Below are 15,739 nucleotides of genomic sequence, written 5' to 3' on the forward strand. Positions count from 1 at the left end.
TACTATATCCAGCCTGTAATTATTGAGACTTGAAGAGCTTTAGGGAAGAGGAATCTGCTCTGCAAGCAGCCTGTTCTACTTGTGAACAAACAGAAGTTTTTCCTGACATTAAGCCTGAATTAAGTACTGAACTTCTACCCAATGCTCTGAGCTCCTTGTTCACATCTAGGCTCTTCAAATGTTTGATAAGTGCTACTATGTTCTTCCGAAGTCTTCTCTTCTGTAAGTTACACATTCTTAAGAGTTCTTTCTATTGACTCTCATAAAACAACGTCTCCACCCTTTTGGAGATTTGTAGTGGCTTTTTGCCACCTAACCCAAAAGGTATTTATTAAATATCTACTATAGATAAGGTAATGAGTCTACAGAGACAAAAGAAAACCAAAATTCCTGTCTACAATGAGCTGGCTGCCTTGCTCTGGGACAGTATCCAGTTTATTTAACCCTCCCAACTTATGAAAGTCTATATGGTAATGATGAGTGATTTACTGTATTCTGTTTCTGCATAAATGTTCATTGATTAAACTGCTGTACAGTTTTATTTCCCAATTTTGTACTTTAAATAAGTATCAAAATAAGAATAATCAAAATAAGAATCAAAACAATACCTGTCTGTTCGGAGTTGAGTAGCCTACTTCTTTCATATTTCTTGCTAGTCATACTATACAGGGTGTCTCAAAGTCTTCGTGTAGTTTTAATAGCTTAACACGTTTGAGATATCTAGTGTCATGTCTATCCAGTATCTCTGTCACTTTTTTTTTAAATTTGGTAAAGTTTTCTTGGGAAACTATAAGGAAGAACTTTAACTAGAAACAGAATTTCTCATTTTGAGATGAGTTTATTTGGTTTATATAATTTCTTGTTTTATAAGTTTTAGTATTTTATACTTCTACAGATAATTACTAGACAGTTATCCATTTAAGACTCAAATTTGTTAACACAAAGCTAAGTACGGTAATATTAGACAATTTTCTTGATTTCTTTATGTGCAATGTGATCTCAAATTTGTGATGTCTACTTTTGGTGATTTGTATTTGCTCCCTCCTTTTTTCAATTAGACTTGCTAATTATTTATATCACACACACACACCAACACACACACACACCACACACACACACACACACGGTTGCCTCCATTGCCCACTATGTCTAAACCCAGGTCTGGCTACGCTTAACTTCATTCTCTAGCCAAAGTCTTCCTCAGCTGTCTTGCTTCCTGGATCAGAAACCATCTCCTTACCCTAAGATTTAACCTGTTCATACACACACTCTCATCCCAAAGCCCCATCTTCTTGAGAACATCAAGAATCTTTACTTTTGTGTTTGTACCTCTAGTGTAGCACAAGGTTTAGCATAAAATAAGTACTTAATGAATGACTTTTAATTTATACATTTTATTGAGGGGTTTAATAATCCGTTTTATTTTTTTTTCTTTAGTCATTTCTATCTAAATAAAATTTCATGAAGGACCCACATGTACAAAAAAAGTTATAGCACCTCAAGAATTGGAAATTGAAGGGAGGCCCATCAACTGGTGAATGGCTGAACAAGTTGTGGTATATGAATGTAATGGAATACTATTATGCTATAAGAAATGATGAGCAAGTGGACTTCAGAAAAACCTGGAAACACTTGTATGGACTGATGCTGAGTGAAGCGAGCAGAACCAGGAGAACTTTGTACACAGTAACAGCCACCTTGTATGATGACTAACTTTGATGGACTTAGCTTTTCTCGGCAATGCAAGGATCTAAGACATCTCCAAAAGTCTCATGATGGAAAATGCTATCCATGGGGGCAGATAGGGGGCACAGTGGATAGAGCACCAGCTCTGGATTCAGGAGGACCTAAGTTCAAATCTGGCCTCAGACACATAATACTCACTAGCTGTGTGACCCTGGGCAAGTCACTTAACTCCAATGCCTATCCAAAAACAAAAACAAAAACAGAAAATGCTATCCACATCCAGAGAAAGAACTATGGAGTTTGAAAGCAGATCAAAGCACACTATTTGCTCTTTTTGTTCCCCCTCTTCTGTTTTGTTTTGTTTCTTTTTTCTTGTGGTTACTCCTATTGTTTCTAATTCTTTACAACATGACTAATGTGAAAATATGCTGAATAGGAATGTATGTATATGTACAGCCTATATCAAATTACATGCTGTCTTGGAGAGGGAGGGGGAGAAAATTTAAAACTCAAAAGCTTTTGGAAGTGAATGTTGAAAACTAAAAACAAATTAAATAAATAAATAAATATAATTTCATGTTATGACTTCTGTGCTTAATCCAAATAAACAAAATTCGCACTAAACAAACTTAGGTCTTTTAAACTGAACTTTTCCTTAATCAAAGACAGAAGCTTTAACTTCTAAATACTCTGCCTATTCTACTGGTCTTCCCCTTTCCCTTTTTTGCTTCTCTGAAATATCCTTCTGAAAACAGTTATGTTTCATTCTTATTCCCTGTTTTCTTACAGCATGCTGTTTTCCTCAATAGATATTACTTGGTTAATCAAATCCAAAACACTCTAGCTTTTATTTTTATTTTTGCTTTTTGGTGAGGCAATTGGGGTTAAGTGACTTGCCCAGGGTCACACAGCTACTCAGGGTCAAGTGTCTGAGGCCAAATTTGAACTCAGGTCTTCCTGATTCCAAGGCCAGAGCTCTATCCCACTGCATCACCTAGCTGCCCCAACACTGGCTTTCAAAGTCCTTTATAACCTGCCTGCCCACCACTTGCCATACATACTAATTCCACATATTCTGTGAACATTGGCTAGTGGCACTGGTCCCCTTGATGTTTCTTATGTCTCTGGACCGAGTGCACTTTCACTGGCTGTCTTCAAAACCTAGAATGCTCTCTATCCTCATTTCTGTCTCCTTCTACATAAAGTAAGTTTTTTCTGATCCCCCTGAACGCTAATGTCTTTTCTCTGTGATTAATACGTAATTTACCTTGTATATATGGTTTATGCAGTTAATTGTTTGCATGTTTTCTCCATTAAACTGTGAGCTTTTTGAGGGCAGGAATGGTTTGGTGTTTTGTTTTTTTTTTTGCTTTTCTTTGTATCCTTAGTACTTAGCACAGTTCCTAGCATATAGCAGGTGCCTAATAAAATACCTGATTTGACCTTCAAAAATTCTTGCATAACTTTGATTCCCTTCATAATTCTGGTCATTTTCCTAAAGACTTGCTCAAGGTGATCGATATTTTTCCTAAAATGTCCAGTCCAGAATTAAAGAAAATATTCAACATGAGGTATGAGGACAAGTGTTGTAATATTGCTTCTAGCAATGCAGCCTCAAAATGTACTAGTTAGTGGGCCATGGGACCTCATGGAGGGACTCCATGCAAAGAAATTGTCTGCAGGGTTTTCTCCCTCCCCCACAAAAATTGATGTCTGGTCTGCTTTCCACCATTCTGTGTTTATGTGGATGATTTTTAGCCCAGAGAAAATACACTTTTTATTTATCCTCACTTAGTTTCATCAAATAGTAAAGGTAACTTCCATGACCATATCACTCTAAGACTGACCTCTCTTACTCAGGCCAGCCCACTATTCTAGCCTGTTAAAGTCTATTTGGTTCCATACTTTTCTGACATCCAATGTGTTTTAGCCCATCCTTCTAGTCTCACATCATTTCCACATCTGATCAACACACTACATATGACTACTGTCCAATAATGAAAATGCTGATCAGAACACAACCTAGTGTGCTCCACAAAGGACCTCACCCTTGGAGGGCACTACTCTTGGTCTGGTCATTCAGCCAGCTCTGAGGACACCTCAGGCCAGCAGTACACAAACAGCTTTTCCCCATCTTGTTCCCAACAGTATTAAAGTATAAAATGTTGAGCAGAAAAACAGGTTAACTATAGGTATAACATTCCTACGAAGTATCAACTTGGTACCCCTATTTTTCCAAAAAGGAAATGAAGTTAGTTTTTTTTTAATGAAGCCATTTTCTTCTTTAAATGTTTAAAATTTATCACTTTAGTTTTTGCTTAAATTTTTATGTCTGGTTTTAACATTAAACAGTCCAGGGGTGGGGAATCCGTGGCCTTCTAGGTCCTTGGGTGCAGCCTTTTGACTGAGTCCAAGATTTACAGAACAAATCCTTTTATTAAGTGAATCTATCTGTTCTGTGAAGCACGGATTCAGTCAAAGGGTTGCACTTGAGCACCTAGAGGCCACAGATTTCCCCACCCATTACAGACCCTTTCCATAAAACATCTGAATAAACCATCTGAATAAACCACCCTGCAAAATATACCCCCCAAAACAGTTAATTGTTTGAAGAAGAGTAATGTACCCTTTACCTGTGAGAGTATATTTGAGAAGAGTTTTGTTCTCTTTCTATATTCCCTTTCTTTACAGTTATATTCATTATGCATATTTTTCTCTTGGTTCTGCTTTCTTTAAGTTGCATCATTTGAAAATGTGCTCCAAATCCGCCATTCCTCGTGGATCCACAATATTTCACTACATCCATATATTACAACTTCTTCAGTCATTTGCCAATCATTAGACATACAGTTTATTAAACATCATTTTACTCTTTAAAATAAAGCTGCAATTAATATTTTTGTATATATGGGTCCTTTCTTTTCCCCTATCACTGAGCTCAATGAAATGCAAGCATTATAGAGATTTTTGGATCAATGGATTTGAATTATTTTATAACTTTTCTTGTAGAATTTTAACACTATTTCTCAGAATGGTTACATGACAGCTTCACTAAAAAGGAATTAAAGTACTTAACTACTCACAGCTAGCCAACACTAAATTTTTGTATCACTTAGCGTATCTGTCAATTTGATGGAAGGTGACACCTGAGAGATGTTTTAACTTATATTAGTAATTACTAATGATTTTGAATTTTGCTCCAAATAATTGTTGATAATTTGTTTCTTATTTTAAAAATTATTTATTCATATTCCTTGACTATTTGTGTCCTGAAATATGGCCTTTGTGTTAAATTCCTATGGACTATTAGACTTATTCTCTTGTCTTTTCATTTAGTTTAGTTTAGTTTAGTTTTTTTAAAACACTTTTCTCTTGAAGATTTTCTCTGACCTGACTGCTCTAAGACACTTTTGAGGAATCATCATAAATATCTTATCGTTAAGTGGGCTATACCCAAGAGCTATTTGAGTTTTCTTTCCTTCTCTCTCTAAAAGACTCTATCTTGGTGATTCATCAGCTCCCATGGATTCCATTATCATCACTGGGCAGATGATTCCCAAACATATATATTCAGTCCTTATGTCTCACCTGACCTTAAGGTCTGTATCTGTAAGTGCCTGAAGGAAATTGTTATCTAGATGTGCTATGAACATCTCCAACTCCACATACTCAAAATAAAACTCATCATTATTTACACCAAACTTACCCCTCTTCCAAATGTCCCTATTCTTTTAAAAGGTAACAATGTCATTCTAGCTGTGCAGGTTTACAATCTTAAGAGCCATCTCTGAATCTTTCCTTTCTCATCTACCTCCATAGCTCATCAGTCACTAAGTCCTGTTGATTTTACTTTCACATTTTCCCCATTTATCATCTTATCATCAATATCAGGACCACAATCTGAGTTTATGACCTCATTATCTCATGCCTATTTTAATAGCTTGTCATAATGATGTGCAAATAATATAAGATAAAATAAAGCAAGTAAATAAACCTTTTAGGTTTTTATATCTTTAAAATAAAGTGTTACAGTATTTCCTTTTGCTACAATCATTTTAAAGAATATGGCAATGAGTTCACAATCTTTCATCAAGAAATCATAAATTATAATGCATATTAAAAAGAACTTTTATAAAATTAATTCATTTTTAAAAATCTAACCTTGCTTATGGCCTACAGGTCTGCAACAGGGCGTAAATTATGCAAAAATTAACACCACCAAAGCACGTCTATCTCTATCTTTTTAACGAATTTCTTAACCTTTGGAATGGTACGAGGTTGTTTTTAGGAATAGGCACTGAACTGTGATTTTATTGTTACAGGGAAATCCAAGAAAACTCTCCCTCCCAATGCAAGTTGGCACCTTCTCTGCAACTTACAATCTTAAGAAAACTGACCTGAGTACTGAGAGGTTAAGTGATTTGCCCAGCGTGACAAGCCAATGTTCCAGAGGCAGGGTTTTAACCCAGGTCTTCCTGGTTCTGAGGTCAACTATCAATCCACTTCACTATTCAGTCTCTTAAACTTTTGGTCTTAATTTTTAATATGTCCTATATGGTAGTACCTTTGCCCTACTGGTATAAATGTTAAGAGTTCCTTTTCTTTTTTAGACTTTAAAAAACTCTATTTCTGATACAAAAAGGCTGAAGTAAATGCTTTCCATTTGGTTTCCAGTATCCAGTATTTTGTTAGCCTGTTGGGCTGTGGGAAATTGAACAAATATTTTCAGCCTACAATAACTGCAATCTTTTTATTTAGACATCAAAGACAGAACGGGATCTATCATTAGGTAATAATATACAAACGACTGGTTATTTAATATTGCATCAGTCTCTTCCTTTACATTCTCATGGCCAACCATCTAGTGGTCCTTATTATCTCATTTGGACTTGTGTGCACTAATCTCTTAATTGGTTTTCTGGCCTTTAGTCCATCCTATACACACTACAGAATTTCCCATCCCAAAACACTGGCTCCATCAAGCTGTATCTCCTGCTAAATACTTTTAAATAGTTCCCCAATGGACAAGAGCTAAAATCTAAATTCCTCATCAAAATTAAAGGCCCTGGACAATCTGTTCCAAACGACTTTTTTACCCTTGCCTATCACTGCTTAATACAACAAACTCTCTTTTTCAGTCAAACTAGTCTATTCAATATCCCCTCAAAACATGCCTAACTTTCACTCCCTTCCAAGTCTTTGCTCAAATGACTGTTCCAAGTGGCGACCTTATGGGTGGAAAATATTATGACAACATTCAGGAGAAATCCAAAGTATTAAGTAGTCCTTTTAATAACCCTATCCCCATTTGAAAAGTAAGAAAATGAAGGACTGAATCACTGAATTTCATTAGAGGTACATGATTGCAATAATGCAATTCAATTTTCTAACATGATCAAAACCTCCTTTTAAGCAAGTATACTGAGAACACTTGTTTAAAAATGGTCCATTGCCTGGACTTGATGGAGCATTAATATTTATGGTAAGGTACTGCTAATGCAGGAATTAATTTACAATCTCCTATAATTCTTCTAATTAGTATAGCTGAAATTAGTATTTTCTGCCCATTGATTCTAGTAATTCTTTTTTCATCTTTCTTCCCCTTCCCCCCAACAAAATAATCTTTCTTTCCCATTTAGTAGACATGGATGGGTTAGACATGGATTACAGGGTCTTTATCTCAACATTCAAATAAATGAAGATTAACTCAAGAAGCATGTAATAATGAAAGAATTAGTCTAGGCTGGGTGCTCTTCATGATGGATGAGAAAGTAGAAGTAGAATAGCTCAACTCTCACAAACTTCCGCAGCATGAATTAAAAGAACACTATGTCAAGAAATTATCAAGAAATATAAGGAGAACATAAAGCGATATCATAAGCAAATCAGGGGAACAGGAACAATTTTACCTGTCACATCTGTGGATAAGGGAAGAACTGATGACCAAACAAGAGATAGAGAGGATTAAGGGATGTAAAATGGATAATTCTGATTACATTAAATTAAAAGGCTTTTGCGCAAACAAAACTAATGCAGCCAAGTTTAGAAGGAAAGCAGGAAACTGGAGGAAATTTTTTTTACAAGTTTCTCAATAAAGGACTCATTTCTCAAATATATACATAACGGAGTCAAATTTACAAAAACATGCATTATTCCTCAAGTGATAAATGGTCACAGGATAGGAATAGGCAGTTTTCAGAAGAAGAAATCAAAGCTATGGATATGACATGAAAAAATCACTACTGATTAGAGAAATGCAAATTAAAACAATTCCTCACACTTACGAGATTGGCTAACATGACAGAAAAGGAAAAGGATTCATGCTGGAAGGGATGTGGGAAAATTAGGACACTAAAGCCCTGTTGGTAGAATTGTGCACTGGTCCAACCATTCTGGAGAGCAATTTGGAACTATGCCCCAAAGGGCTACAAAACCGTGCATACCCTTTGATCTAGAAATACCACTACTAGATCTATATCTCAAAGAGGTTAAAGGAAAAGGAAAAGGACTTATTAGCACAAAAATATTTCTAGCAGCTCTTTTTGTGGTGCAAAGAAGATGATGCCCATCAATTGGAGAATGTCTGAGCAAATCGTGATATATGACTGCAATGCAATATTTTGTTACAAGTAATGATGAGCAGAATGCTTTTAGAAAAACCTAGAAAGACATATAAACTGATGCAAAGTGAAGTAAGCAGAACCAGGAGAAAAGTGTATACAATTACAGTAATGTTGGAATGATGATCAACTATGTAAGACTTAGCTACTTTAACACAATCCAATTCCAAAGGACATATGATGAAAAATACTATCTCCCTCCAGAGAGAGAACTGATGGAGTCTGAATGCAGACTGAAGCTTCATTCTTTCATTTTATTTTTCTTGTCTTTTTTTTAAAACATGGCTAATATTCCAATATGCTTTGCACAATTTCAAATGTGTAATCAATATCACATTTCTTGCTTTCCCAATGGGTGGGGGAGGGGCAAAGAGAGAAAGAATTCTTAACTGAAAAAATTTTCAATATAAATGTTAAAAATATACAAATAATAATTAAAAAAAGAAATACAAGGAGAAACTACAATAAGTGCATTTTGCAAGCTAAAATCTATGCAAACAGACTTCCAGAAGCCTTAGGATATTGGGAAAGGCATCTAACCAGAAAAGCCTGCCTGGCCTGCAGCTTATAGCACAGAGACCAAGGAAAAGCCATGGATATCAACAGCCCATGGCTGTGGGCTGGAGTCTGCAAAGTGGAAGCCTAAACCTGGGTCTAACCAAGGACGCCTGAAGCCTGATATTGCGGTGTTCAGAAACCTGCAGGACTCTGTGAAGGAGGACAGTAATATAAGCATGCCCTAAATCAGACTGCTCTGGTTAAACATTCCTGATATCCTTAAGAAACATAGCACTCTAATGAAAAACAAGTTGATGATGAAAATAATAATGAGCACTTTTTTAAATTAAAAAACTATTAGATAAGTGAAACAAGAGAAAACAAAAAGAAACAAAATTGGAGTTTTGGATAAAGAACTGAAATGAGAATGGACAGATTATTTTAGGAGATACAAAGCCTTATTCAAGTAACAGTTTCCCTGCAAATTATATTGTACCAGAGAAAGATTAATAATTTGATGATATACTAAGAAACACTAAACCAAAATCTGAGGACTGAGAAATTATCAGAAAATGTTAGCTATTTCCTATCAAAAATAACTGACCTGGGAAATAGGACATGGGAAACACCTAAGAATTACCGAACAATAAAAAAAAGGCATTCACAGCAGATTTTTTAAAAGCACAAATTAATACTGCCCAAACCTAGATGAACCAGAAAACAAAGTAAAAAAAGAAAAGAATAAACTAGTCATTTCCTGAGAGAATTCCCAAAATGAAAATCCCTAGGAATATCATAGTCAAAATATCTAGAACGTCCAAGTTTAAAAAATACACACACAGACACACGGCAGCCAAGATAGCTAGAAAATGTTCATCTAAAAAGGGGCAAAGGTATACAAGATCAGACAGCTACCCATATAATGGAGAGGGAAATATGGAACGCAATATACCAGAAAGCAAAATATACAAGCTTACAATCAAGAAAGCTTTACTCTGGAAAGCTGAGTCTAATCTTACCAGGTAAGGGAGAGCAGGGGGTGGGGGAGACAGAAAGGACCTCTAACAAAACAGAAAGCTTCCTAACATTCCTCATGAAGAGACCACAACTGAGGAGATACTTTTAAAAAGCATATACAGGAGTCAAGAGGAAAAAAAAAAGATGAATGTATCTTTTAAAAGAGAAGAGTAAGAGATCAAATAAAGAAAAAGTATAACAGGAGAGGATGTAGAAAAGTTAATCATAACTAAAGACAAAGATAATAACGAATGATAAATACTTACAATAAACTCAACGACAAACAGAAAAGGTTGGCAGAATGAACAAGAAATAAGAATCCAAAAAAAAATGCTATTTACAAGAAGCATATTCAAAACAAAAAGATTTACACTGCATTAGATTATTAAAAAATAGATTTAATTATTTAAAAGGGGTGAACAAGGATAACACAATGTTTAAAGGTATCACAGAAAATTAATTACTATCTATACATATGCCAGATGGCATAACATCTAAATACCTAAAAGAAAATATGACTTATTTGTTTAATTAATTAATTAATTGTTTGATAAGTTGATTTATTTTAAAAATCATAAGGGTAAAAGTGAGGGATTATAATGATGTACCACTCACTCTCAGACCAACACAAATCTAACCAAGATGTGCAATAAAGTTAAGGACCTAAATAGATTTTAGAAAGTTAAAAATGATAAGATTGCTGATGGCTACTGAACAGAAAAACGAAAGTATAAACACATTTTTCAGCATGATCATTATTTCAAAAACTGACCATGCATTAGGCAGGGTGGGGAACCTGTGGTCTCAAGGCCACATGTGGCCCTCTAGGTCCTCAAGTGTAGCCCTTTGACTGAATCCAAACCTTACAGAACAAATCCCCTTAATAAAACAATCTATTCTGTAAGACTTGGACTCACTCAAAAGACCACACCTGAAGACCTAGAAGGCCACATGTGGCCTGGAGGCTGCAGGTTCTCCACCTCCTATACCTATGAGGTATAAAAATCTCACAAATGCAAAAAAAAAAAAGCAAAACTATTATTTACTGATAACAATTCAATAATTATATTCAATAAAGGGGCCTATAAGGAATTAAAAATTTATTAGCAATTAACTTAATCCTAAAGAATCATTAGGTAAAAGAACAAAGCACAAGAACAATAGAAAATTTCATGAAAGAAAACGAGACACCATACCAAAAGTTCTGGAACGCAGCCAAAGTGGCAACGAATGGAAAATTTACCTCTCTAAACAATTTCATCGACAAAGAAGAGAAAGAACAGATGAATGAATCGGATATGAAAGAAAATGAAAGAAAAAAAATCTGAACTCCTAGAATTTTTAAAAACCAACTAAAGAGCAAAAAAGATATTCTGAAAATCAAAGATAAGATTAATAAAGATAAAAAGAAAAAACCCATTAAATTGAGAAATAAAAAAAGGTTATTGTTTGAAAGGAAAAAACAATAAAATAGATAAAATATTATATAATTTAAAAGTCCGATTTTTTAAAAAAGAGAGCTTAAAAAAAACTTCCAGGGTCAGGAAGTAATAAGAAATTTTCACAAAGAATAAAAGAATTTATTAGAAAAAGATTTTTCTCAAGTATATGACAACAAAATTTACAAAAAGGAATGGTTATCTTTATAGTTAAAAAATACCCCCATTATCAAAACAAGAAAGAATTTAAATAATTCGATATCAGAAAAAGAAACTGAACAAGTCATAAATGACTCCTGAAAGGAACCTTCCACCACCTCCAGGATCACATGTATTCACAAATGAATTCTAATCAATATTTAAAGAACAATCTAGTCACATGTTTCTATGTCACAAATGGATATGGTTTTAAAGAATGTATTCACATTATTTTAAAACTATTTCAAATACAGATCAAGAGTTGTTCAGATGCCATAAAAAACAAAATCCACCACAGATACTGTCAATTACTGTTTTTCCCTAAAAACATTTCGAGAGAGATTAATCAAGCATTTTATATAAAAGCCACGTTTCCTACATTTTGCTCTTTCTATATACTGAGCAGAGTAGAGAAATGAATAAGACGCAGACTGAGGTCAATGCAAAGAATCAGATCTAAATTGTAATCTGAGGTAAACAGCCAGGAAAGTTAGTGGACTCCAGATGCTATCATACGAAGGAACTAGGGGATGTTTCAACCTGGAAAAAAAGACTTAGGCAGGGTATAATGGCCATATTTAAGTATACAATGAAAGGTTTTCATGTGGAAGATGGCCTTGACTTGTTTTGGTTGAATCCAGAGGCCAATGAATGTGGACACTGATTTTGGATCTGTGCAAGAAAAAATGTTAACATTTAGAGTGGTTCTAAATGAGATGGTCAAATTTCATTGCTTAAAATCAAACTGGAATTTTAAAGCGTTTACTCATTCAGTGGCAACTTCCCAAACATTCATAAATGTCATAGCTTAGACATGATGAATTAGTGATCTTTTACACATTTAGACATCATTGCTATCTATTCATTAATCATAACAGCTCACATTTTCTACAGTACTCTAAGGTTTACAAAACATTTTCTTCACAATAACCTTGTGAGGTAAACTGAGGCTTAGAGAGGTCTGCCATCATGTAGTTAACTAATGGCAGAGCTGGGACTTGAGCATAAGCCTTTTTACTCCAAGTACCTCTGCCACTATTGTCAGCTCTTACTTATTTTGATAAGTGGCTAAGCATTTTCTTACTGAACCCTGTTGGAATTATTTATTTTTATTTTTTATTTTTTTGGCAACTGGGGTTAAGTGACTTGCCCAGGGTCACACAGCTAGTAAGTGTCAAGTGTTTGGTCTGAGGGCAGATTTGAACTCAGGTCCTCCTGACTTCAGGTCCGGTGCTCTCTCCACTGCGCCACCTAGCTGCCCTGGAATTATTTTTTATAACTTGTACATTTATGCTTTTCTTTTTTTTTTTTTAACTGAAAGACCAGAAAATATTAGCTTGGCAATCTTCTTCAGACAAAGATGCTAATTTCTGAAATTAAAATAGGATACTGTTGTATGTATTTTGGGAGCTATGGAGAAATGTAGGGCAGGGTGTGGGAGTGAAGAGCTGTTTAAAAAAAATGCAAAAAAACCTTGTTTAGTTGTTTCTCCATCTTTTTTAGTTTCTTCTTCCTCTAGGCTGGGGCTTTCTCGGGAGGAGGCATCCTGTTGGCTAGAGTTTTTCAAAAGTGCAGGATCTATTTGAGCTTTCAGGAGTTCCAGAGTCTCAGCCAGTTCATTTCTATTTCTAAACAAGGCAAAGAAATATGACACCATGAAAATCCATTTTTCTGCTCACAAGTTATCCTACTGATTTCTATTTATACAGTACAAACACCACCACTGACCCCATCAACTGCTTCCTTACAAGATAAGTATTCAAAAAAGAACTCTTATTTCAGTCTAATTCTCCATCATTGTGGCTACTTCTTCTACCAATGCAGATCCTAATTCCTCTAACACTTAGTAAACAACATTTATAAGTTGACATGGCTGAAAAATTAAATTGTCTGTTGATTCATTATGCACTGACAATTAGTGTTTCTGAGCTGAGCTAGGCTGAGCAATGCTCAAAGGCAGCTTTGCAAGACAGTCCAAGGAGCTTGCATCCAAGCAGTATGGACCTCCACGCTGTAGTGAATCATCTGAATAGGACTTCAGCAGAGGTAAAAAGAGTGTCTGCAATTACACCACACTCTGCTTAAAACAAACTTGTGACATGGGTAATCAAAGTAATTATTAAATTCATTCAGAAGAAGAAACAGAAGCTAAGAAGTTAAGGAATCTTCCTAGATTACAACTGTCTAAATAAATCAATGTTTCTTTTTTAAAAAAATATTTTCCCCCAATTACACATATAATTTTTGACATTTATTTTTAAAATTTTGAGCTCTGAACTCTCTCCTTTCCTTTCTCTCCCACTCATGCCCTGAGACAGTAAGCAATTTGATATAGTTATACATATGTAATCATGCAAAACATATTTCCATATTAGTCATACTGTGAAATAAACATTGACAAAAAATAAACAAGAAGTATGAAAAAAATAAAGAAAGTGAAGAATAGTATGCCTTGATCTGCATTCAGATTCCACCAGTTCTTTCTCTGGATGTGGATAGTGTTTTTCATCATGAATCCTTTGGAATTATCTTGTATCATTGTATTTCTGTGAATAGCTAAATCATTCACATTTGATTATCACACAATATTGCTGGTATTGTGTGCAATGTTCTACTGGTTCTGTTCACTTCACTTTGTATCAGTGCATGTTATGTCTTTCTAGGTTTTTCTAAAATCATCCTGCTCATCATTCCTTATAGTACAATAATATTCCATTACATTCATATACCACAACTTGTTCAACCATTTCCCATTTGATGGGCATCCCCTCAATTTCCAATTCTTTGCCACCACAAAAAGAGCTGCCATAAATACTTCTGTACAGATAGGTTCTATCCCCCTTTCTCCCCCTTTTTCAAAAAATCTCTCTGGGATACAGACACAGTAGTGGTAATGCTGAATCAAAGGGTACGGCCAGTTTCATTGCTTTTTGGGCATAGTTCCAAATCGTTCTCCACAATGGTTGGATTAGTTCACAACTGGTATTTCTTTCTCAACACATACTTACTGAGTCACTTACCTCTCCCTAAGAACCAGGGTGACAAAGGGCTACCTGACTTAGAAGAATGAATTTAGGATCCCCTCTGAAAAGAAACCTGTATCAAACTCACTGGCAAAGAGAACAGTAGTATTTTAGTTTTGGGTTTTGTTTTGGAGAGAAAACAGCCAAAACAAAACTAATGCACAGCTTTATAACAAGTAAAAGGTTAAAACCAGATAATGGACTCAGTATGCTGCCAACATAAAATTTGCTTTCAGATATATTTACAATGATTCATCTTCTCTACTCATTTAGAAAATCAGGAATTCTAAAATGTCTTAATTCAAGTAATTCCTAGTATTAGAATTAGAATGCAGAGTGTCTAAAGTACCTGCATAGTGAGATTTACTAACCAACTCCATGATCTACAAACCCAATTCACTCCTTTTTTAACAGTTAACTAAGCTTAAAATTTATGAATCTAAATTCATCTCAACAAGGACCTGGTACTGTGCTTTTAAAATTATCAGGTAATTATAGCTATGTCCATCAGCAAAGAAATATTTACTGAGCACCTACTATGTGCCAGGGACTGTGAATACAAAAAGAAACAAAGACAATCTACAACTTCAAAGAGCTCACAATCTAATGAAATAGACAACATGTAAATAATTATGTGCAAAAAAGCTACATATAGGATAAATATGAAATAATTAATATTGAGAAAACAGTGAAATTAAGAGGGGTTGGGAAAGGTTTCTTGTAGAAAATTTTAGTTTGGACTTAAAGGAAGTCAGGAAGGTCAGTAGTAAGAGGAGAGGAGAGAGAGCATTCCAGGCAGAGGAAATAGATAGAAAGAATGCCAAGAGATGGAACATCCAAGAGGCCAGTGTAACTGGATCAGAGTACCTGTTAGGGAGTGAGGTGTAAGAAGACTGAAAAAGTAAAACAGAGCTAGGTTATAAAGGGCTTTGAACGCCAAACTGAACATTCTGTATTTGATCCTGGAGGTGATAAGAAGACACTGGAGCTCACAGAACAGAGGGGTGACATGGTTGAACCTGCATTTTAGGAAAATCACTTTAGTGACTGAATGAAGGATGGATTGGAATGAGGAGGGACTTGAGGTAGGCAGGGTATTGCCATAATCTAGGCATGAGGGGATGAGAGCCTACATCAGAGTGTTGGCAGTGTCAGAAGACAAAAGGTGGCCTATTGGAGAGATGTTGCAAAGATGAAATCGACAGCACTTTGGCACCAGATGGATTGGAGGGGAGGAAGGGAGAGACAGTGAAGAGCT

The 15,739-nt window shown here is 35.2% G+C and overlaps 1 protein-coding gene across 1 annotated transcript in view; it reads right to left on the reverse strand.

Moving 5' to 3' along the window:
* The window catches only part of RSF1 (remodeling and spacing factor 1), a 129,099-nt gene that overhangs the window by 48,184 nt on the left and 65,176 nt on the right, over positions 1 to 15,739 (reverse strand). Inside the window, exon 6 of the mRNA XM_020989501.2 lies at positions 12,932 to 13,086. Within this exon, the coding sequence (XP_020845160.2) occupies positions 12,932 to 13,086 (155 nt within the window). The remainder of the gene's footprint in view (positions 1 to 12,931; positions 13,087 to 15,739) is intronic.

This window comes from Phascolarctos cinereus, unplaced genomic scaffold (genome assembly GCF_003287225.1).
Source record: "Phascolarctos cinereus isolate Bilbo 61053 unplaced genomic scaffold, phaCin_HiC Scaffold_726;HRSCAF=1367, whole genome shotgun sequence".
NCBI lineage: Eukaryota > Metazoa > Chordata > Mammalia > Diprotodontia > Phascolarctidae > Phascolarctos > Phascolarctos cinereus.